The sequence below is a fragment of the Amblyomma maculatum genome, chromosome 2 (assembly GCF_055883805.1).
Source record: "Amblyomma maculatum isolate TAMU_Amacu chromosome 2, ASM5588380v1, whole genome shotgun sequence".
NCBI lineage: Eukaryota > Metazoa > Arthropoda > Arachnida > Ixodida > Ixodidae > Amblyomma > Amblyomma maculatum.
The window spans coordinates 45,711,498-45,735,197 of NC_139345.1; the positions used below are offsets into that span (position 1 = coordinate 45,711,498).

A 23,700-nucleotide genomic window follows, 5' to 3' on the forward strand; every position below is an offset into this window, starting at 1 on the left:
AGGTTCTCTTGATTTTTAAAGCACGGAATGCAGCGGAGCGTATTCATAAAACTAAGCGGTAAAGTTCAAAAACGAGTAGTCATTGTTCAAAGCTTAAATTTCTCTCTGGCTTTCCTTTAATTTTTTTACTTTTTTGTCAGTGCCGTCAAGACATTGAATGAAGAGCCCTGCTGGTCACACCTATATTGTATGTTGAAGGTAGAAATAGCAGCACACATGTTTTTTTTTTTTTTTTTTTTTTTTTTTTGCACAACATGTGTGGAAGCGCCGCTTCATTCAATATTTATGTGTACAGCAGCTTTTAATCTATGTCCGGCGTATTGGTTCTGTCGCTGTAGTTTGTGAAGCGAGAGTAATTACATCGCTTTTTTTTTAAATACTATTAGTCATGAGCCTCGACCTTGCCTTGACAGCAAGCAGCTGCTGGTATCCTAACGCACGACTGGACACACAAAGGCGAATGCATGAAGTGGGACTCAAATATCTCAAAGGTTGAGGGCAACACTAATGGCAGGCACGCTAGACACGACGCGATAGGGAGGTTCTCAGAGGCACGACCGGTATGTTTAATCATGGAGTGCCTTTTAATGTAAATGCATATGATGAGCAGATGACATGTGTTCACTATTCTGCCGAGAAACGTTGAGATTCCTAGGAAAGCTCTTGTGAAATAACTGCAAGTTCTAGTTCTTGGAGTGGCCATATTGGTGTTTAAGTTATATTGCTAACCTTAACATATATTACCCCTAGAAAGTACGTCCAAATGAGGAGAAAGCAATGGCTGTCTAACTTTTGCTGCTTTAATGCGTGGCAGGTTACGGAATACATCGGCATTATTTGCGTACATAATAGTATTAGGGGCGGGGGGGGGGGGGGGGAAGGGGGGAGATAACATTTTGTACGGAGACATCACGTTCGATCTTCTATCTCTGGAAGACATCCTTATGGTGCCTCCGGCTATCACTGAGCAGAAAACATTTAGGAAATGAGATGCTCGATAAGATACCAGTGAAAGAAGCCCGTAGTAACTGAAAGCAAGGAAATTTTGATGAATTTTTCTTTTTTGTTCACGGAGGGAATCAGCAGGACATTAGTACAGTGGGATCATTTTACGCCTAAAATATCAGTGATCACAAAGTATAAAGAACATAAGCTTAAGCTCGACCTTTATAAAGGAACAGGATTGCGTTAATGGACCCTGTCGTCATCGTTCGTGCTTGTCGTTGGCTATCAATTGCTCATTGTGAGATTGAGTCAGGCAACGAATTGGTTCCGTCTCCACATTCTTTCTTTTTCTTTTTATTCACAACACCATCCTCTTGCAACAGCAACGCTGCTTTGTCTGTAACTATTGACTCCTAATTAGCGTATCGTTAATTAAAGTTAGATTCAGCATGTGTCTTCAAGATACGCCACCAAGTAAAACACCGCTGCACACTCGGTAGGTCCCTTTCTGACACGCTTTTACCAACGACCATTCATAGAACTGATTAATGCTGAATCAGCGGCACTCTTTCTTGCCAACATTTATTTTATTTACTTTTATTTTTATTTAACTGCCATCAGGCAACCGCTGAACACTAGACACTATTGATCACTACTTCTTGCTCTGTTGGGACGCTTGTTTATTGTTGCTGTTGTTGTTGTTCTTATTCTTTCTTAAAAAAATAGCGAGGGGGGGGGGGGGGCGAGGAGGTGGCACATTCCCCAGTGCATGCTAATAAGTGACATCGGGATCCTGCCTTGCACTATAAGATTTCTACTTAAAGTTGAAGGTTCTAGAGTTACATATATTCTTTTGTCTCGTCGGGCTGTTTAACCTGTGAAAGATTGGCATCATAGGTCGACACACAGAGCTCTCCCATTCAATGAAGTGCGTTTAGAGAGGACAGTGCTCTTTCTACAATGCAAGCAACCCCTCCTGAACGGACGCATTTACCTGATGTATGTACGCGTGTCCCAGAATGTTGATGTGTGGCCAAAGTCTTATAAGCATGGTGTACGACCTGTATGACAAACTCGCAGGATGCGGCCTGCCTAAGTAGAGTTAGAAGTTCTTTCCTGTTGTACATGTCCTTCCATGTAACATAATCAGAAAAAAATAATTCCAGGTCTAAGTGGAGCCTGCCTGTTTCGCAAACATGGTTTGCAAAAAGCAAATAAAAAGCCTGGGTACGAGTTGCAGCACTCTTTCTAGTTGATACGCACCAATATATATTTCGATACTTTTGTTAATTATTTTGGCCTCATTTGGTCCGTGCCTTAAAGTTCTGGACTGTTCCTTTAAATCTCAACGAATCATTCGATCACGAAAGTCGCATTCGCTGGTGAAGCTACGACGCCGGATTTTTAAGACATGGGGCCTTTACTCTATATAAACAAGTTACCAGATGCCACTACTGGGATCTGAACCGACTGGCTCATGTACTCGTTTTGTCTCTTACTGTAGTACCAGTCCGCTTTAAGCATAAAAATGCCAGAAATGCAAACTCTTCTACTTTCCTACTGACCAACACCAAAAATAAAATTGATAATCTTTCTCCTCTGCTGTACGTGCTTATAGTGACGGTTGGATTCCTTTACATCTAGTGCGCCCACGTAAGGGTTATTGAAGCAACTTCATCACCATCACCATCAGGCGGACATCATCAGCTCCGCAGAGCACAGAAACCTCGTATATACCTCAAATTACCTCTCGCGCTAGCTGCATACACCTGCGTCCTCAAACTTCTTAGGCTCATCCGCCCATCTAACTTTCTGCCACCCCCTCAATACTTGCTTCCCATTTGAATGCAATTTACCAGCTTCAGCGAACAACTGTTCTTCTCTATTCACATTGTATAATTTACACTACTTGTGAAAAGGAAGGTTTCTATTATAAAACCTAATCATCCTTCTTACGAAGAGCGGGCGGTATAAGAAAAATCAAAACTAAACCAAGACACTTGGTGCATTATTTCCGATAGCTCATAAACTCGAGGCTGTGCTTCGACACATCCTGCGGATAAAGTCTTCCATTTATTTCCTGTGGGCTTCTTTCACTATCTCACCTTCCTTTTGACAGAGCCAGTATAATCAATAGGCGATGTACAGGCGCAGCTCATGGAAAGAAAATCTTTACTTTGCAGCTTTTCCTTTCCTTCTCGGCCCGCTTTCTGCCGTTTACTTTGCCTAATAGCCGCCTAGTCTCCGCTGCTATACTTGTTGTCCTTCACATCGCGTAGGCAAATGCGCTTAGAGGGCCCATTGTGTGAACTCAAAAAAGCGGCAGTAACGGACAAGCGCCTCCAAGAAAATGCGATCGTTGCTATCCAACAAACAAGCTTTCCCTCCAGTTTACATTTCGCACTACTGCCTCCTTTATTTCTCTCGCGCTCTGTCGCCCTATTGCCTTCCCGGCGTCTGGCGCAAGAAAGGGCAGAAAAACGCAGAAACCACCACCACGACGCAAGGGGACGGGGGACTAGCGAAAAAGAAAGCGAGACAGGATGAGATCCCAAAAGTTTGCTTGAATGACGTCCCGGGTTCTGGCGGCTGAGGCAGCATTCTCCAGCCTCGCCAGCTACTCTGGCAGACACACACACATACTCACACACACTTTCCCACTTCTCTCAGACGTCGTAGCAGCGCTTCGATCAAGCAGCAGCAACAACGACAGCGGCAAGGCCAGCACCACAGGCTACCAACGCACTTCTCACGCACTGCGCCAGCGAGCGAGCGCCCCTCGACAGGCGACAGGCCTCTTTGCTTGCGTGAAATTTCGAGGTTTTTTTTCCCTCCGCCACCGCCATCGTCCTCTCCTTCCAGCTTCCCTTCAGTCCCCGCTTTGGGTATTATTTATTCAGCGATTATCCTGTTATGACGCGCCGTCCGACAATCTTCACTGGGCACCGCTCATTTATCTTTTTAGATCAGCGTTTAGACACTTCTTTTTATTTTCTTATGCCGCTTCCCAGTCTTGTGCTCTCTCCTCTCTTCCTCCTCTCGCTCCCTTGTTCAAACTTCCCTCACTTTTTTTTTAATTTTCTTATTTTTGCGCATGCTGTCGTATTCCGCACCCGCCTCTGGGATCGAGAGCGGTATCACCGCCTCAAATCGTTTATGCGTACCCGCGCGCGCACTCGCTCGTTCGCTAGCTGGCTTCCGTTCGATCTCAACCGGGCGCCCTTTAACAATAACGGATGACTTTCTCTCTCTTCGGGGATCATTGTTTAATTGAGAAGGCGGGCATTTCCCAGCGCCAAGCGGCGGAGGCTGGCCAAGAAAAATTGTTTGCTTTGATCGGCACGCGCGCCCACTCGCTGGTTGGCTCGACTCGGTCGCGATTTTTTGTCACCCATGCTTATTTCTTGTCTTCTTCGCCTCTTATTTTCCTCTGCCTGCTTCGAGGAGCACTGCCAGCACCGTTTTCTTCGCGTTTTTGTCTTCCTTTGAACCTCGTCACCTTCGAAGATTTGTTTTTTAAGATGTTTTCTTTTCATCAATATTGCGCACTCGTGTTACGCGTGTGCAATGTATTTCCTGCCTTCTTTCTTTACGGGTCGCGCGTTGTTTGTTGTTTTGTGCGTAAAAAGACGTGACCTTCTACGGAGACGTCAGCGGAGCAAGAGGACAAAGCGATTAACGGCAAAGCAGAACAAAGCACAGGCAGCTCCGGAAGCGAAAAACAAAAAAAGAAAAACAGATTGTTAGAAGGTGACAACCACGCCGCCGCTGCCCGTGCGCTAAGGCGGGCGAGTGTCAGACGAAAGCCGCTAGGACATGTTTTCTCGAAGGCTCTGTGAAGGGGAAGAATGGGGAAGGGGATAGAGGCTCTTTGGGCTTCCCTTACCTTACTTTAGGTTGATGCGTGCAGGCAACAAAAACGAAGGGGGTGGCACTTCAGGGCGCCGAACGCTGTAAAATGAGAGCCCCATGCTGTGCTAAAAGGAGAAGTCCTGTCGCTGCACTTTTCCCTCAATGAAAACTAATAGGAAGCGGCGTTTTATTTGTCACATTGCTTTTATTGCGTATTTGATGTACTTTGGGAGCGTGATGTTGTCAGGACTAGGAGGCAGGAAGAACTGAGGGATTTGTTTTTTGCTAGCACTCTCTGCCTCATCTCTCTGGAGTTGTTGGGAAATTTTGAGATAAAGCGCTGTTCTTGTCGAAGCGGAAAAGAAGATGGAGGCACGATTCGTGCCGCCTTGTTTCATTTCAGGCTCTCTGACGGTTGCTTGTTGCCGTTGTTGATTTCTCAGCCCAAAATTTCCGAGACAGGCCAAGTATTCTTTCCTTGATGTTACAATAATTCTTCTACGTAAAGAAAGGCTTCTCAGGTCATTTAGACTTTGTATACTACTCACTGCCAGCAGAACGTATTTGCGCTAAACTTATTTAGTAATGTTCGTGTCTTTCTGCTCAAAGCTGTAGCGCATGGCTATATCACCTTGCGAAGATTGATGCGCCCAGACGTATCTGGAATGTTTGTCGCCATGAGCAGCTCTTACATGTTGTTCGCGATTGTTGTAGCTTCTTCGAGCGCTTTATCCTTTGAGTTCATCAGCTTGAAATTGGGCACGGCCGAAAGCGGTGGTGGTTGTGCTCCCGGCAGATCACTGAGCACGCGCACTGATATGGCTGCGGCCGAGTTTTATCTACTTGAGTGCGCGCATGTCACCTCAATGAAGAGGTAGTCGTCGCAGAAGCGCTAACTCTGGGCTGGTTGTCTCTTACTATGGGATTGTACCATTACTTGACAGTATCGCATTTCATTATATAGGGACGAGTTTTTTTACCTCAGTGGAACCAGACACAGCTATAATAATGTCGCTCTGTTTAAGAAATTTTCCTGCTCAAGCGAGTCCTGTCGCCTAACTATAGACCATATGTTTCTCTTATTAGACAGTAAAAACTGCAAAAAGGGACCCCCCCCAACACGCATATATATATTGTTACAGTCCATATGATAAGTGAAGACGAGGAAGTCGGGGGTAGTTGGACGAAGAAGAAGAGAGTGGGAGGGGAAGTGCCGCCGGTTTCGTGTGCACCATATCTTTGGCTCAGAAAGGTTGTTTTCCATAGAGACAAGAGTGTTACATTATCGGTGGAGGTGCTGGGTGAATATATATATATTACCATTTTCTACAGAGTGCAGCCTGTTCATGTATTCATATATTCATGTAGACATTCATTCATGCATACTTCTCACTCATCCACTCAATTCTCAACAACGAAACACACAGTGCTGCTCACGTCAGTGTTAGTACTGTAACCTCAAAATATCCCCCTCCCCCCCCCTCCCCCCCCCCCACACACACAAAAAAAAAGGAAAAAAAACTGGTATAGTTTCCTTCTACAATACCTACTAATACTACAAAGTAAAAAAGAAGTTTAGTTGGCAGTTGACTGCAACTGCCCTCAGAAGCGCAGGAATAAAACACTTCTCCCGAACTGGGCCTGAAACCGTGCCTTACGCAATACGAGAGATCTCACATTTATGTTTTCCGTAGTTATGGTCAAGTAACGTTCTGCCGTCATCGTTTGTTTCTTCATTTGTTCAGTGACTTGATCCAAGTGTGCGTGCGTGCGAGTAATCTAAGCGGCGGTCATAATTCATGTCTGCCTCCCCGGCACAAGCGCATTAATATTGCACTCGGCAAGTCCGAGCTCTGGTCTCTTTATCCTTTTCAATATCTTTTTTTTTTTTTTTTTTTTTTTTTTGTTACGGTACGAGTATATCGCGAAGCCCATTCTGGGATGCGTTTTGTTCACCAGACAAGAGTAAGAAGGCGCCTTTTTTGTTTTTCCACTTTTTACTACTTCTTTAAACAGCTTTAGCTCATATTGGAGCAGGTCAAGTCTGTTACGGCAATGTTCCTGCGTGAAACGTTCTTTGGACACTGTTTACTTGCAATAAACATTCAACCAGTTTTTTCGTTAGAGATATAGGATGCACTGCTTTTATTGGGAATGGCTTTACTAGTTTTTGGACCTTGTGTTCAAATAGCAATTACATAGACACTACGCTAGGTAATGTCGGCTCTTCGTTTTCTAATATGTTCATACATTATAATATGCCTTATGGCAAGCTTGCGTGATAAAAAAAAAAATAATGTGCGCTTGGAAGTTACGGCACATAGTAGCAAGATAATTGCAAGAAGCGTGGCATGAGGCCTCACAGCCTTTTGTCGCGCCCCTCCCCCTGCCCTGTGCAGAAAAAAGGAAAGAGAAAGATAAGAAAAAAGGAAAGAAGAAAAGTTAACTAAACTCGCTTGGTTACACCATTCAGGAAATAGAGGTGGTGGCATGGAGTTAAAATAGAAGGGTAAGGTAATCGTTAAGGACGTCGATGCAGAAAGCTTGAGTGACTGAGTCACAAGCTCTCTTGGCAGCCTGGCGCCTCAGGAAGTAAGCAGTTTCTGACAAGTCTTCGAGACTCATGGTAGATGCGGTCGACGTTAGAGTATATTAATTTTTGTCGATGTACAAGGATCGATAAAGCACAATATAAAATTCAGAGCCTGTGATCGAGCTGACCCACTTGAGAGTTCGTCAGATTGGTACTTTAGCTTGCGTCTCTATCAGCTAATACCCTTAAATATCACGCGTGAAGACACGTGACAAAGAATCATCCTGATCCTATTTGGGGGCGACCACTGAATGACGCTGTTCTCCTCCATTTTCCCGTCCTTGCGTCTTTACAGGCCTGGCTGAAATGCACAGCCGGTCCAAGCACTACTCGCACCGGCTGCGCTCTGGCGGCGGCAGAGCAGTGCGGGCTCCGGAATCGTCCGAGCCGTCTCCCTACTTCGACAACAGCACCTCAAGGAACGTCACCACAAGCGCCGGCAAGACGGTCTTCTTGCCTTGCAAGGTGCGCCATCTGGGAGACAGAACGGTGAGTTTGCTCGGCAGCGATAGGCCGCGCTTTACCCTGATTGCAAGAGGCTTACGAATGTTCGGTACCTCGTACGGTCTTCGAATATCAAATATCAATATCGAATTGTAGATATTCGAGACCCAGTCGAATAAAACTACTGAACCACGTCAAAAATACAACAAAATGTTCTGTAATTCTTTTGTAGGCGTCAAAAATTTCAGTAGTTCTGCAGCTTTCATCAGTAGTAGTTTTCTGTTCGGTAGTTCTGTAGTACCTTTCTGTTTTAACAGCAGAAAATTTTAATGTTACTCCAGGAAGTGCTATTGACACTACAGTTTTCCTGTCAAAAAGCGCGCAGAAATTCTGTCTTAACAATAGAAATGTTTCTGTATTTTTTCCGACTCGGGATTAGCCAACAATATACAATAGTACATGTAGACGTTTTAGTCTTTATCAGGAGACTCCCACGCAGTCTGAATACGTCCTGGCTGCACGTTAAGCCGGTGTTTACACAGGCTGCACGCTAAGTCTGTGTAAGACACAAGAGACCGCTGACCACTGCTTTCTTCATTGCCGTGATGCTTATTTTTTCTGCCGTCGGTTTGTGTTTGCTAAAGGGTACTACCATTGAGCGGTTAGGATAGCGGTTTGTTAACCATTCCGACACTAGTACAATAAGCGCTTAAGAGAAATGCTATGCATGAAACGAGAAGGCGCTTACTTTTTGTTTCGTTCATACTTTGAAAAGCAAAGTAGGCCAAATCTCGGCACTGCAAGCACTGAACAAACTTGCGATTCTCTCTGCGTAAATTAGGGGGCTCTGGTTTGGCCACCACATGGGTTATTGACTCGTTGATTGTCAAAATTCTCTCTAACATGCGGGCATGATCGAGCTAGTTGCCAGTTTCTGAAGCCAAACTGCTTTGCGGCACAAAGGCAGCACGATCCCAGACTTCCACAGCACTACACGAAACTGTATGGCAGGTTGCTGGCCTTTGTGCCGGTACATTGCGCAGATCTGCTTGCGAAAGGTTCGGTTTAGGCATTTTCGATTAAGCGCCGCCGCACCTGACAGGTATGACAGGAAAGTTGTCAAAGAAAGCTGTTTCCGCGTGAGAGTTAGGAGACGCGTTAATTAGCTATTCGTTAGTTACTAACGGTTGGAAGCGTCAATGCATGTTTGGCGGCATTCGTGACGGTTATACGCAGGTCTCCCAAAGAAAGGGCTCTAGAGCTCAGTCACAAGAAGCGAAGAGAAAGCAGAACTAATGTGCGGAAGTGCTAATAATAGGCACCAAAGCTGTCGGTTATTATTTTTATTTAGGATACGGTTTCCTTGCACTGATGTGTACAGAAAAAAAATAAAAGACGAGAAAACAGGGTATTGGGAAAGGCAACTTATTGAAGCAATGAAGCGTCTCGTACACATTCAAAAGAATTAAGCTGCTTTCTCTCAGGAGAAAAATTAACAAGCCAGAATAATAGTGTTGTACTAATTCCTTCACAGAGAAAGCAAACAAGCCCTTTTCACTAGAGACAAACGGACGGCGAAAAAGAAAGAAACTTTCGTAGCCAGTACAGCAACCTTGTTTTGGTAGTGAGAGCAAAGAAAACATGTCGGGTATCTTACACATCAGTATAAACATTAAAGACACTCACTCGTACGCAACTTGAAGTAAGGGTAATGAGATTTCTTTTTCTTGTTTCATCGTGTTAGTATCTAACGTCTGAACACTAGCCCACTAAGTAAACCAAAGAAGAAGACGTCACTTGAGAACGTAGACCTGCTTGACTATGTATGTTCCCACAAAAGTCACGTGATCTAAAGAGCAGAATTTTTGTCCTGCACAATGCCTGTGTTTCTAACTTCATTTCTACGCCGGCTGAAAACCATAATCTTGAACAAACGCAGTGGTATACGTCTCTATATAACTACAAATAAAATCAGGATAAAATCAGAAGGCGCTATAGATATGACTGCCATGAGATGAACAATTTTGAGAAAAAACTTTCAGAGTTGAATTTTTTTTATGTATTCAGAGTTTTATTTTCGTTTTTCAACTGAGTTCGTTGCTTAGCTCCTGTGGAGGCGTAGCGGAAATTTAAGCCAACATTGAATGCGCTAGGCTCGAAGGATAAAAATGCTCAGAACAAAGGTCCATGGATCTTCGCAAATAATGATTGAAAGGATGAGTTTGTACAGCCTCGTAGGTCTCATTCTTAATTGTTCTTTACTCAAACGATTTAGAAGCAGCCGGCCGCTGAAATACATTTTTTTAAGTCGTGCACACGGCCGATTTGCATGACTGAAATTCGTACTGCCGTTCTCGTTCTCTATCAAGAACAAAAATAAGGATTCACAACGTAATTAGGTCCATCTTTGTCTGAGAGTTTCGTTTCTCTAAATTTCTCTGCTGCAGTCTAATAAGTATTTTTTTTTTTACTACAAGAAAACAAAACAAAACAAAACTTGAGGCACCTGACGGCCTACTTACGGTGCTTTGTTGCTAGGCGCTACTTGGCTATGAAAGCTATATTTAACAGCGCCTGTGCTGATCTCGGTACGATGCTAACGTTCTTATAGCCTATGCATCTTTTAGCTTGAAATTTAGACACACGAATATTTTGTCGCAAACCCAGAGACAAAAGTTAAGATGACATTTTTCTCACCGTAGAGGGCCCCTTTCCTGTACCTACATTATTGACTGTAGCTTTCGGGTGCTGAGCCCAAGCCGCGGGATCGAATCCCGACAACCTCGGCTCTACGCGGCTACATTTAGACGCCACGAAATGCAAAAACTCCCACCTGCTGGGCGGCGCCAAGGCACGTTAGCAAAATCGACTCGATTTAATTAAATTCGACCTTTCCATTACGGCGCTTGTCACAGTCCCCGGGTGCAGCTTAAGGTCGGCCAACCTCAAACACAATTACATAAATTTGCCTGCAAGGCAAGCCTACTTGCAAATTACAATACAAGAATATTGGAGGCTTAGGGAGCCCGAAATAAATAAAATTTGGAAAGACAGTTTGGCTCGGCCATTACTGATATTACGCGAAGGCTTTAATGACTTCCACCTGCGGCACATAAGTCGTGTATGTCAAATTTGCTGCTCGCTTATTCTCTGATGTCATAATACGGCAGCCAATTACCTCTGACGTATTCATTAGTTTACAGTAGTAAGCGACCTGCTATGTGAAAAAAAAAAAAAAACACCAAACAAAGATGTCGATAAAGCGATGCAATAAGGAAGCGTGATTTGCAGAATATTCAATTTCTATTCTTATCCACTGACCTGAAATGAAAAGCCCGAGTTTGCAGCTTTTTCCATGATTTAATGGTGTCACACAATCGGCCGATAAATCAGATCGGTGATGTCATTTGCCAGCTACATACCTTCCAGAGACATACCCCTCATTCTTCGCTCGTAATGCCGACAACGCCGAGAACGCCGACAGCACCGCATTTTCTACTAAACGGGACCTTTAAGGCTTTGCGTTAAAAAAGAAATGACACAGCCGATCGTAAAATGTGATGCTGCTAATCTGCGGTAGCAGTATACCGACTGTAAATTTCAACCTTAAGATATTCGGTCTTCTCATAGGGTCCTTGAATTCGATTCGACATCATACTCTCGCTCCGCTGTACTGCAAGTAATTAGTGTATATGCAGGCTTCTATAATGCAGAGGTAGTACGAATGGTTGATACTCATAGTTGGTGGATGCATTTGAGAGCAAAAGCGTTAAAGGCTCTGTTCTCCTAAAAGTCCCACATCGGCATTGTGAGTGCAAAGTCACGGACTCGTAATTACCATCTGGTACATGGTATTTGGAAGCTGTCATGACCGGACACTACGCGCGGTCACAAAGTTGTAAGACGTCACTATACCGTATGACATGATCGCCGTAGGAGGAGCTGTGAACTCGGGCCGCACGTTTCGGATGAAAGGTGGAGCGGAACCGAGCCCACTGAGACCCTCTGATTTTGACTCATACGCGCTACCTCTGGGCCATGAGGCACATCCATATGGGTTGGTTGAAGGGCTTTATATTTAGGTGAGGTGCTCTTTCGCGGAATGTGGGGGTCGCTTACAGATGTGTGCTAAAGAGCATGTGTCAGATAATCAAGGCACAAATTGAGCAGTTAGTGACGGCGACTCGCAGGGTACACTAACGCTGACTACGACCTGCAAGATGAGGTACAGACAGAAACAATCAACGCTGTTGCATCGTACCGTTAACTGCCTCTACAGCCGAGGCTTAAGTGCCCCAAACTTTTTCACCCTTGAATGTATGGAAGGGCTCATATTGAAGGGTGTTAAATTGGAGACAACTACTGGCTTCGAGGGCTGTGAGAAAAGAAACCTAATCCACTCAAATGTACTAAGTACTTGGACACGGAGGACTCATGCACAGAGCAAAAAATATTTCGCTCGACGAGGAATACGTGCTAATATATATATAAAAAAAACAGCCTAACGGTTCCTTGGGATTAGTGAGTGTAGTTTAGTGTGGTCAACGGCTGTTATTCTAGCCTTAAAAGCGTCCATTTCGCAAGAGCATATCTAATAAGTGCGTGTTTCGAAATAAAATTATTCCCCTAATGTGATCGCACGGCCGCCACTCCTTTCGTGTTCAGCAGGAGTGGAAGAAATCGCCAGCATCAACAATAAGGCGTGTAAATTTTCGGCAGTGCCTTGCTTGCAAACGAATGAACAGAAGCGAACGTTAGACTTGAAAAAATGTCCATTATGGTGCAATTATGGAGCTCCGCTCTATGTTTGTTATCGCAGCTAATGCCAGTGCCTCGATTTTTAGGTTCTCAGAGAATAACTTTTATTTTTCCTGTTATATTTGCGCACTTTCGCCTTCCTTTCTGCTTTTTCTTTTTTTTTTTCTGATCATTCTTCTTGCAAACGCGAGATATTTGAAAACTTTTTCCTCGCTGTTTTTTTTTTTTTTTTTTTTTTTTTTTTTTTACAACAAAGCCGTAACGACCTGACGAATTGTACTTCCTCTCGAAAGCACAGCGCTTAATAAAAGTTTGCGAAATTCCATGAAGATCAATGCGTTGCTTCTCCAGTAGTGATCAGGGTCGGGCTCCGCTGTTAATGCCATCAGGAAAAAAGTATTTTGTCCTGTCTTCAGTGCCAGTCTTCATTTTCTGTTCCTCCCAATTGTTAAAGCAAACTATTTGTGCGTAAAGAGAGACGTGTTGTACAGGATCAGTTCGGGTGGAGCGGAAGTTTTCACTTCTTCTTGAAACCAGTGCTGTAATAAAAGAAACGGAATTAGGACGAAACTTTAGAGAAGATAAGCATTCCAATTTTTCACATTTTTAGCAGAAAAATAGAACAATAATCCCAACTTCAGACAGCCATTTTAAATCTTGAAATAAACTGAAAAACAAGGCTTACATCTGATGAGGAGAATAATTTTCTAGCACTGTCACTAAATCCATATATTCCAGTAGTTGTTCTATGCTATACGGAATTTATTGAGATTTATGGCATAAAATATATCCAATGAGTTTTTTTTTTTTTTCTTTTTTTTTCTTTTACAACAAAGCCGTAACGACCTGACGAATTGTACTTCCTCTCGAAAGCACAGCGCTTAATAAAAGTTTGCGAAATTCCATGAAGATCAATGCGTTGCTTCTCCAGTAGTGATCAGGGTCGGGCTCCGCTGTTAATGCCATCAGGAAAAAAGTATTTTGTCCTGTCTTCAGTGCCAGTCTTCATTTTCTGTTCCTCCCAATTGTTAAAGCAAACTATTTGTGCGTAAAGAGAGACGTGTTGTACAGGATCAGTTCGGGTGGAGCGGAAGTTTTCACTTCTTCTTGAAACCAGTGCTGTAATAAAAGAAACGGAATTAGGACGAAACTTTAGAGAAGATAAGCATTCCAATTTTTCACATTTTAGCAGAAAAATAGAACAATAATCCCAACTTCAGACAGCCATTTTAAATCTTGAAATAAACTGAAAAACAAGGCTTACATCTGATGAGGAGAATAATTTTCTAGCACTGTCACTAAATCCATATATTCCAGTAGTTGTTCTATGCTATACGGAATTTATTGAGATTTATGGCATAAAATATATCCAATGAGTTTTTTTTTTTTTTTTTTTTTTTTTTTTGCTGTCTTCTCTTGAGGTAAGAAACGCGGCTTCTACAGTGCCACGATACCAGTGTTGGCGGACAACAAAAAAAAAGGTCAGCGATGTCAGCGAGCGAACTATTTATAAATTTTAATAATCAACATTCCAACTATTACAGTTAGCGCCTGGTTGTGATTAGAGATTTCTAACGCTGTGGATCAACAAAATTTCGCTTTCTCGCGAAAGATGCGTGGGCTTTCGAAAAACTATAGGGCTATAAGAGCAACGCTCCAGCGCCATCAATCAATGGTTCCTCTATCCATTCGTGCAGCAACATCCGCCGCAGCGCAATCTCGACAGAGAAGGATGGCGTCAGCAATGATTGACGGCGATGGAGCGTTGCTCTTAGAGCCCTATAGTATTTCTAAAACGCGCGTATTTGTCTCGAGACAGCGAAATTTTTTTAAGCCGCAGCGATGAGGAAAATCTTACTTTCGAAGTTTTAAAATCAGATACTGTCACTGCTAGGAACCAGCTAAATATATGCAATTACAGTCAGGTGCTAACTTTAATAGCTAGAACCCTAATTTTCAGGATTTCTTTAAGCAACTGACTACTTGACGTCTCTGACCGTCATTTTGCCCATGTCAAGCAACACTGACATTACGGTGCTTCAGAAACCGTTTTCACACCTTCAAAACTACATTTTTTAAACATTAATGACTGGCATCCCGGAAAGACTTGGTACCCTTATATTAATACATTTGTTAGTAGTAGAAGAAGAAACGACACATGCTTTAGGAGTAGCGACTGAAGGTTTACAATAAATCAACTTACCCTAAACAAGAAAAAGAAGGTGTACCATGTTTCATTCCATCGGGAAAGAAATTAATTATGATTAATTTTGACACACATATAGACAACGTCAGGCTGCAACAATCACATGGTTTAATTAATTAGGTGTTATCTTTGAAACTGACATGCATTGGAAAAAAGCAGAACACAGTGTATGTTCAAAACTTGCTTATGATTTTTACTTGTATCGAAAGGCTCGCGAATGCTTTGCTCTCCCTGTCCTGGTTATTATTTATTTTGCTTTTGCCCACAGCCTTCTCGTTTACTGCACAAATTGTGAAACAGCCCTTTGTAGCACATATCTAGGCCAAATTTTCAGCATGCAAAATATAGCGGTTATAATTGTAACGTTTTCAAAGCGCACTCGTTCAACAAAGCCTTCATTCAAATCACTGAGAACTGCAGCAAAAGTGTAAGTATTCTATACCTAACAACCTGCTTCCATTAGACCTCTTCCGACCTCCCAGCAGAACCACAAGAGCTGCAACCCTTCGCAATTTTAATCTCCCACCATTTCCCAATCCTTTATTGGCGAAGACTAATCGAATTTAATGATGCCCAAATCTTGAATAGAATTCACTTAAAAGTAATTTTGTGCACATATTTAAGGCATTCGATCTCGATAAGTAGAAATCCTATGTGCATTGTTGCAGTTTTCTTCCTGTTATCTAGAGTTGTTTAATTATCGTTGCTGTTTTGTCAGCCCATGTTGTATGATAATCTGTTTTGTGGCCAATACTAGCCATCTGGCTATGGGTCCAAACAACTCTTGAGTATTTATTGTACATGGTGTGCATAATAAATGAAAATAAAGTATAGAGAAATGTAAAAGGCAGTCGGAGAAAACTTCAGTGGCCTGAGTGAGTGCGCGAAGGACGGCCGTTCACTTCTGCTTCTCGACTCCTAACGCATCTATCATTTCTTGCTCTATAAGGAGACATGTGATAAATGTCACAAATAGAGTTGGAAGTTTCAAACTAAAGATAGTTCCTTGATCTAATGACGCTGTGTCGGTGCACTTTAATACGAAAACCAACCTTCGTTTTGTTCTCGTCATTAAAAAAAAAAAAAACACACCCGATTTAAAAAAATAAAGACGCAGACTACACACTAAGGAATAAGATAAAGATAACTGCTAAACAACAGCATCTGAGGTGAAAGAGAAGTGTGAAGAAGTTACCCGTAATAAAATGCTTAGGAAAGACAGAAGCCGCTGCAAAAGAGAGGAGAGCGGCGAGGAAACCAGTCCATAAACAGCTTTTCGAAAGTGCTTGTTGAAGCAACAAGCAAGCAAATCGCACGTGGTTCGGCAAATGAGGGACTCGAAACGAGTTCTGTACTGGGTAACTTTGCTCCTGGCTCCCTCCAAAGGCGCCTGTGCGCTCTTTGAATTTCCGGCATCACCTGTATACGCAGTTCAACATAGAAGGATATCATGTTAAAATTGCCTGTGCTCTGAGGCGGAACTGTCTCATTGGATCGGAGGCACGTCCGTCTTGGATGGCATCTCGTTTCCATGTTACCCCGAGGATCTAATCATCAATACGGGCCTTGAAAATCCGCCTCCACAGCCATGCACGAACTGTTTCTCCTCTTCACTTTTCATTCTCGTTCCTTTCCTGGGTAGCTCTGACTGCTTCTGCATACATTGTCAGCTCGTTGCCTCTTTCCTGGCAGCGACGGCGAGCTAGTGACAGAGGAGATGTCGCCATCATTAGACGCGCCGTCGACTGCTCAAAATTCTCCGCGTCGAGCTAGCTAGACTCGTGCCCGACATTGAGACGTACGCGGCTTCTTCGCGAACGTCTTATATCTCTTCTTATTGCTTGCTCTCCCGCACTTCTTCCTCGGAGTTCCTTTTGTTTTTTGAGACCTTAGTTTCAAGCGCCGAGTTCCGACGCGCTATTTTTCTGCACGGCAGTTGTTGCACTGCTCAGGAATCAGGTGTCGCTTTAATTTTTCTTCTCCACTTATTTTTTCCTTGCCATCCTTCTTTCGAGTTCCGAGCTCTTTTGGACGGCCGTACCCCTTCCTGAGCCACGTTTTGCTTCTGCAGCCGTCGCTTTCTGCTGCTTCTGCTGCTGCAACTGCTGCTGCTGCTGCTGCAACTGCTGCAGCCGCGTCTCGTCTTCCCTCTGCAGCGCGCTCGTGTGTGTGTGTGTTTGTGTGTGTGGGCGCGTGCGCGAGCTCGGGCACATTTTCGTCCGCCAGCCTGCTCCGGACTTGCGCACTGCGCGCGTTCCCGCTTCGTCGTCGGTGCATTATTATTCAGGCCGCACTCGAAACTCCGCAGAGGCTCGATTCCGGCGGAAAACATGTGGCGCAGTGAAACCGCAGTTGAGCACTCGTAAAGGGAAAAGAAACACGTAGAAAGCCGGGGCAGCGAGCTGAACGAACATGAGCAGGAGTTCGGGAACGAAAGGCTCTGTTGCTTTTCCTTTGTTTTTTGATTTTTTGGCAGCGTTAACTTTGCTTTATGCAATTTTTTTTTTCGGCTTCAAAACGTTAGCGTCATCCTTTGAAAAGCAAGTGCAGAAAACGACAACAAGCAAGAGGAATTGAAGCTAGTCTGTAACTCAGAGCAGTTGTGGCGACCAGAGACTAACATTCCAGAAAAAGCAGCATACGGCCGCGAGAGTTCGGGAACAATCGCGCAGTCAGCCTGGAGAGAAGTTTAGATTTTGGTGCGCTCAGGCTGCACGGCTCGCGAACCTCCATTGTTGTGATCGAAGAGGACTGTGTCGCGTCGTCGTTGTCGACGACGTTGCAGCCTCTTCTCCGTATTTGCCCACATTCTTTGTGCCTCCTAATGGTGGCTGGAGGGCGCGGCGTCTCTGAAAGAAACCTTTCTTCGCCGGCTGAACACGCGCGCCGAGAGGCTTGTTACGTCCTCTAGCCCTAAAAGGGAGGAGAAAAGGGAGGGCTTGGTTTCCCCCTCCGCGGTCTTATGCGCGCGTTTAGGACTAGCCTTACCGGATAACAAGCTGCGCCGCAGCGTGGCGGCAGTTTTCAAAATAGGAGTTCTTTGTTGTTTCTTTATGCGCAAATGTTTTTTGTAAAGTGAGGTACGACTCGTGCATTACGAAAACATTAGCCGAAGCTTACGGTTCAGCAGCTATAGTTTGAGGGCTATGAAGGTTCTCCTACTCTATGGTGTCTGAAAGTTGTATAGAAGCCAAGCTCACGACAAGAGGCCTCGAAGGACGGCTATGGAACTACTGAAGCACTATTGGCGTTGTCCCGCACAAATAATTTCCCCCTTGTAAACATTTTTTTTTTTATCTTTCCGGTCTGGCTCCCGAGCTCTCAGCCATAAAATTTAGTCTCCTGTATTCGATAAAAACTGCTATTTTTTCTTACCATGTTTGCGTAGCACAAGCTGTCTATTTCGTCGAGAGGTACTTTATGCGTTTGTGGGCGACCAGTTTTGTATGCCGTGAAGTTTATTGGTTCACTGCACGCAAAATCTTTTTCTTCGTCTTTAAGCTAGAAAGTAAATAGTGCCCCTCGTGCGACAAAGGTAGCCGCATAGCATAAGATGTGCGCGGTAAAATGATTATGACTCTGCGAACAACGACTGGTAACTCCAACTACTAGTTAGCACTCGTGTTTAACATTTTGAATCACCGGGTTTCTGCACCGCGACAACACGAATGAGTAAAAGAACAAACACAAACTTTGAATGGCAACTGTAGTTAGCGCTATATTTTCAGATCGATAATCTGCTTTAGATATTCACTCACCGACTGACTTGGGGTCCCCACATGGGCGCAGCGTGAAGACGTGTGAGCCTGGCATATGCAAGGAAGAAAGATATTTTCTGGCTACCACAGCCCCAGGCACACTATGCGGCATATATATGTGGGAGCATGTGGCGCCGCAGAGAAGATCGGGTGATAGATTCAGCAGCTCTTTGATAGTGTAATAGACCAAAAATGGTTTTTACTTATGCATTAGCACCAGCCGCCAATTTTCTTATGCAGGCGCGCTTTCTTAACTACGTTTCTAAGGTTCTGTTTTACAGGAACGGTAAGGGGGTACTTTACACTTTGTCTATCGTGCCTGCATCATGCTCCAACATATGTTCTGAATGACTAAAACAAGATTGTACAATTTTTAACGCGTTGTTGATATTGGGCTCCATTTTATGGTGACTGTGGATTCGTTGTACAAACAAGTCCCAAAAAGAGGCCCGGGAAAGGCACACACTAAAGATGTGTGACGTCAAATATTTCGCGCTACACTTGAAAGCATGCTACTGATGTTCATGTTTCGCATTCACACAGCATTTATTCGTCTATGTTTTTTTACCCAATATATTTATATTTTTGTTTGATCAAAGTAGGTTTTTGGAAAAGCTCGATAAGAAGAAGCAAATAAAGCTATTCGTCATCGGAATTAAACTACATATATTTGAAACACCGCCTTTCTGTTCCCTGAATGAATTCCTCTATTCCTACTACCAAAGTGTTCCTATCCCATCAATTCTTGGCTGACGATAAGATCGAGCGTTTTCATTTACACTGGATTCCATGATATCTGGCTTCTTTTTGCAGTGTCCGGCTTTCTAGATTCGAAGCCGTTTTTTATTATTTTAGACAGCTGTCTGGGGGCGTTCCACGCTGCCACTAAGTCTTCTTGGCGCACTACATTAACTTTCCACACTGACTGGCTTTCTTCCGGTGAAAGCGCAAAAACTACAAGCAGGAGCTAAGGCACAGATAGTTGCAGAAAATTAACGGAGCCTGGCTGCGTTTGTTTTTCCACATTCCAGTGGATCGCTCCCTCCCACTCCTTTTTGTTTTCTTCACCTCGCCACTTCTGCGGTTGTTTCTGATGGTGAGCTTGCGACCACCACATAGCACTTCTACTGCGCATCAAGCTTTAGGCTAGATTTTATTCATGTTCTATTTTACTGGGCGCAAACTGGACCTCATTACGCTGGTGTCGGTTTGCACGCTTCTACGATCTCCTGAGCTTCTTTGGCGGGTTTCTTTCTTTGTTTTTTGATGCCTCGTTCTCATGCCTTTTCAACGTGGCTGGTTTCAGGCCGCTCCCCGTCGCGGCCGCTTCCGCCGGCGTGATGGATAGGCGTGCTAGCGAGGAAAGTTTTTGTGTTGTCGCTTTATTTTGGTCCGTTTTAGTGAAATTAGACATTGTTTCTAGCCACGACTGCTGGAGAATTCCTTCGGGTATCGCCAGGCAGCTTCGTGCCTGCATGCGCGGCGTGTGTTTGCTAAGACAGTAAGCCTGTGTAGCGTTCACGTTATGCGTTGCAGCGCATTACGACGATTAGGAGCGTGAGCAAGCAGCGCGTGCTAGCGCGAATATCAAAGCAACGACACGGAACATTTACGTGTTGACATGCATTTTTAAAAAATTATTACTTAGAGATTACACGGTTCGGTATTCACGTCGGCGACATGCATGTCTAGGGCAGTAACAAGAAAAAAGTAAATATGCAAGTATGAATAAATTAGTGAATAGACAGAAATGATGCAGGCAAATGTGACATTATTCTACCAGTTGTTGCGATACTACTTTTTATATATAAGAAAAAATTAGGTTTGAGAGTAATTTTGTTGCTGCTTTATAGCGCCTATTAGAGGCATATTGTTATGATTAGTGGCTATATAGGGCACTTTCCAACTTTAATGCTAAAATTTTGCATTTTGCTTAAAGCTTCATGAAAATACAGTGTTGATTTTTAAATTTTTTTTTTACCTTTCAGCTGCATTTCGGCATTGAGTCGTGCCCCTGCAGGGCAGAATTAGGTATTGTGAATTGGCTATGGTTAATACTGCCGGTTGTGCAAGCAATGTATCCAACCGCAGTAGCTGAACATAGTGAAGGAACCGTCTTACTGCGACTAGCGCTTTCTCCTGCCATTCCACTTTGCTGGTAAAGCACTAACCAGCTGAATGGTGGTGCATTTTGAAATGTATAAAGTATAAGAATTAGGTTACTAGAATCAAGTTGTCTTTCGGGAAACCAGCAAAGAAACTTCGCACAACCGTGAGTCAATCTCAATTTTCTCGCAAGCGCTAAAACATTACGAGGGATTTTAGCGACTAATGTTGTGAAAAGCGAAAGCCTGAGTGTCGCATTCTGCTACACAGCTGGCACTGAATGGTAAATAAATAATTAGTCATAATTAACTATTTAGTCAAAGTAGGTAAATAATCTATTACTTAATTGGATTGTGCATGATGGCAATAATGTGCACCAAAGCAAACAACCGCACCTTTGTGAAGCGCTCGCCAAGAGAGCACCGTTGCGTCATACACGGTGCATTATAACTGACAAGCGACAAGTTTCACACTAATCAAACAAGCGGAGCCTCGTCTAAAACAAAATGATAACATTTTGGATGCTTACAGTCTCCTCGTCATACTAACCAGAAATGGCCTCACTAAATAGTAATTATATGTTAATTATTTATTCATTAATTTGTAACTGATCATTCGTTGGCATATGGCCATATAAGGCACGCATTCGCGCAATGTGTGCTGGTGCTCTGTGATTGGTAGAGACATCTATGACGTCATCCCGCCTCGGCCAATCACAGCCGCCGCAAAAGCGGGACACATTTTATCCACGACAGCATCAGTTATTAAAGGTGAAATGGAATAGAATATGAAGATGAAACCATGACTACTAACATTGGACACGTCCAGAAAGCAGTTGAACGAATCGTTTCTCTTCTCCAAGCTGCAAGCCTGACTTGGACGAAAACGAGGGATTTTCAGTCCTAGACTACATTTTTTTGAGTATTTGCTATCGAACAAAACAGGACACCGATAAATACAGACCCAGAGTGAATGTCTGCGTATCAATTAATATTGAAGTGGCGTGTACAGGCAAAATCGATAAGTTGAGCCCCTGCATTAGGGAAGATTTTAGGCTCATATACTTGATGCGTTTAATAAAACGATAACTGTAGGAATTTAAGTGAACAGCTGCCTGTAGGCATTTCTAGTTTTGTATCAGGGCAGGACTATTTTCAGGGGCTCAGCACACAGCTGCTCGTTTTTCACTAAGCACCTAAAGTGTCTTTGACAACTTTGCATCTTTTCCCTTTCCCTAGGAGCTTCAATACTCTTTATAAAATGGCGGTTAATGCGAGCTTTTTCGGTAACTTTTTTTCCCTTTGTCTTGCTGAAGCAAGTGTGGATTTATTATATATGTCTGCTTCGGGATAGTCTTATAATAACCTACCCCTGAGTTTCGTGTCTTTTTTGTGCTTCCAGATCGTCCATCACATTTTCTTATTTTTCTCATTTAGACTGTTGGTAGATATTCACATCTGATATTACCTGGACATCAAATAGAAGTTATAGTTCCTGCTATTAGCCCTGCCTTGCCTGAAATGTACATTTATTCAGCTATCACTGCGTCTAATTGTGCAGTTTTATTTCCTAATACGACATACTTACTAGCCTGGCCTATTAGGTCGGCAGCACTTTCACTTAGAATTTAATGCTCGCAATTCTTCAATAAATATACAAATTGGGCACATTCCTGGGACCCTTCAAATGCTTTGTATATAAATTCTTACAACCACACCATTTCATGGTACTGTACTGAATGCTGAATGCACAAAGGGATCGATGGGCAAAGATTATATGATTCAGACCTGTGAACAAACGTTAGCCAAGTTATAATAAATCAAGCACGTCATAACAAATGGCAGAAAAAAATGGCTTCAAGCAATCAGCAATAATCCAAAACCAGGTTCGTACCCATTCAGCTCCTTGTCAATGTCACAGTGAAATAAATGAAGGGAGGTGCAAGGGAGGTGGATATATTGCGTATTGCAAAACTGCATTAAGCAACCAAGCAGCTTTCTTACTGACGCATCGCAGGTAACCCGTAGCATTTTGCGACAAAAGATTTTTACAGACCGGCACATGAACATTAACATAGAGGAACTGATTGACGTTCTTATAATGATTTAGCGCCACATTGCTTCAAATATATTACAATATTACAAAATGAACAAGGGTCGAGAGGAAAGGAACTAAGGCTTCCCTTTAACCATTCACTTGTTTCCGTGCTGTCAAGCACGTGTGATAGATACTGCGCCTTTCCCTTCCTGTGAGCCAATTATTATTAATAATTTTTATTATTATCATTCACCCATTGGGACAACTACATGCGAATTTTACGAAAGCAATGCTAGTTTAAAAGAGGGAAGTATGTAAATCAAGAAGTAACCTTCGGGATGCAAAGAACGGATCCAACAAGTCTAGCTTTGAAGTGTACAGCACTTTCTCGCAGTACACCGTTTCGCAGTAAATGAGAGCGTTCCGTCGAAAAAAAAGCTATCCCTAAAAAGGGACCATTATTCCCTTACATAATCTCGTTATTCCTTCTTTCAGGCCCACTTTCGTCTGTTTCCCTACAGCGCAATTCATGAGCCCATTGCAATATAAACTAATTTTCAATCGTTGAATACGGGTGACTATGCTGTAGCACAGCTACGTCCCAGAGACATCCATGTTATACACATTCATATTAACCCCACACAGGGGCACCTTTGCACGTTCTGGTTTCCAGTTCGGCTCCGCACAGATTAATGGCGCAAGCTGCGACTAACAATTGTGTGATATAGATCTCACGCAGATTCGAAAGCAGATAGTTGCACACTTTCGCGACAACTTGGAGGACCATGATCATTGTTCTTAAGACCAGCACCTGACCGATTATTGCAACGACACAGCCCCAGGAATTCACAGCGACGCACTCCTTACGCTATGACATGGTACCAATAAAGTAGCGCAGATGGCACAACAATGAAGGCTGGTAGTATCAAATAAAAACGAAGCGATACAGATGATTGAGAGAAAGGCCAGACACAAGCAGGAGTGCTCAATCTTTCGCCTCG

General features: G+C 43.4%; 1 protein-coding gene across 2 annotated transcripts in view; it reads left to right on the plus strand.

Moving 5' to 3' along the window:
* The window catches only part of LOC146198552 (protein amalgam-like), a 325,920-nt gene that overhangs the window by 234,583 nt on the left and 67,637 nt on the right, over positions 1–23,700 (plus strand). For both annotated transcript variants that reach the window (XM_084594050.1, XM_084594049.1), the window contains exon 2: positions 7,686–7,879. In XM_084594050.1, the coding sequence (XP_084450176.1) occupies positions 7,686–7,879 (194 nt within the window). The remainder of the gene's footprint in view (positions 1–7,685; positions 7,880–23,700) is intronic.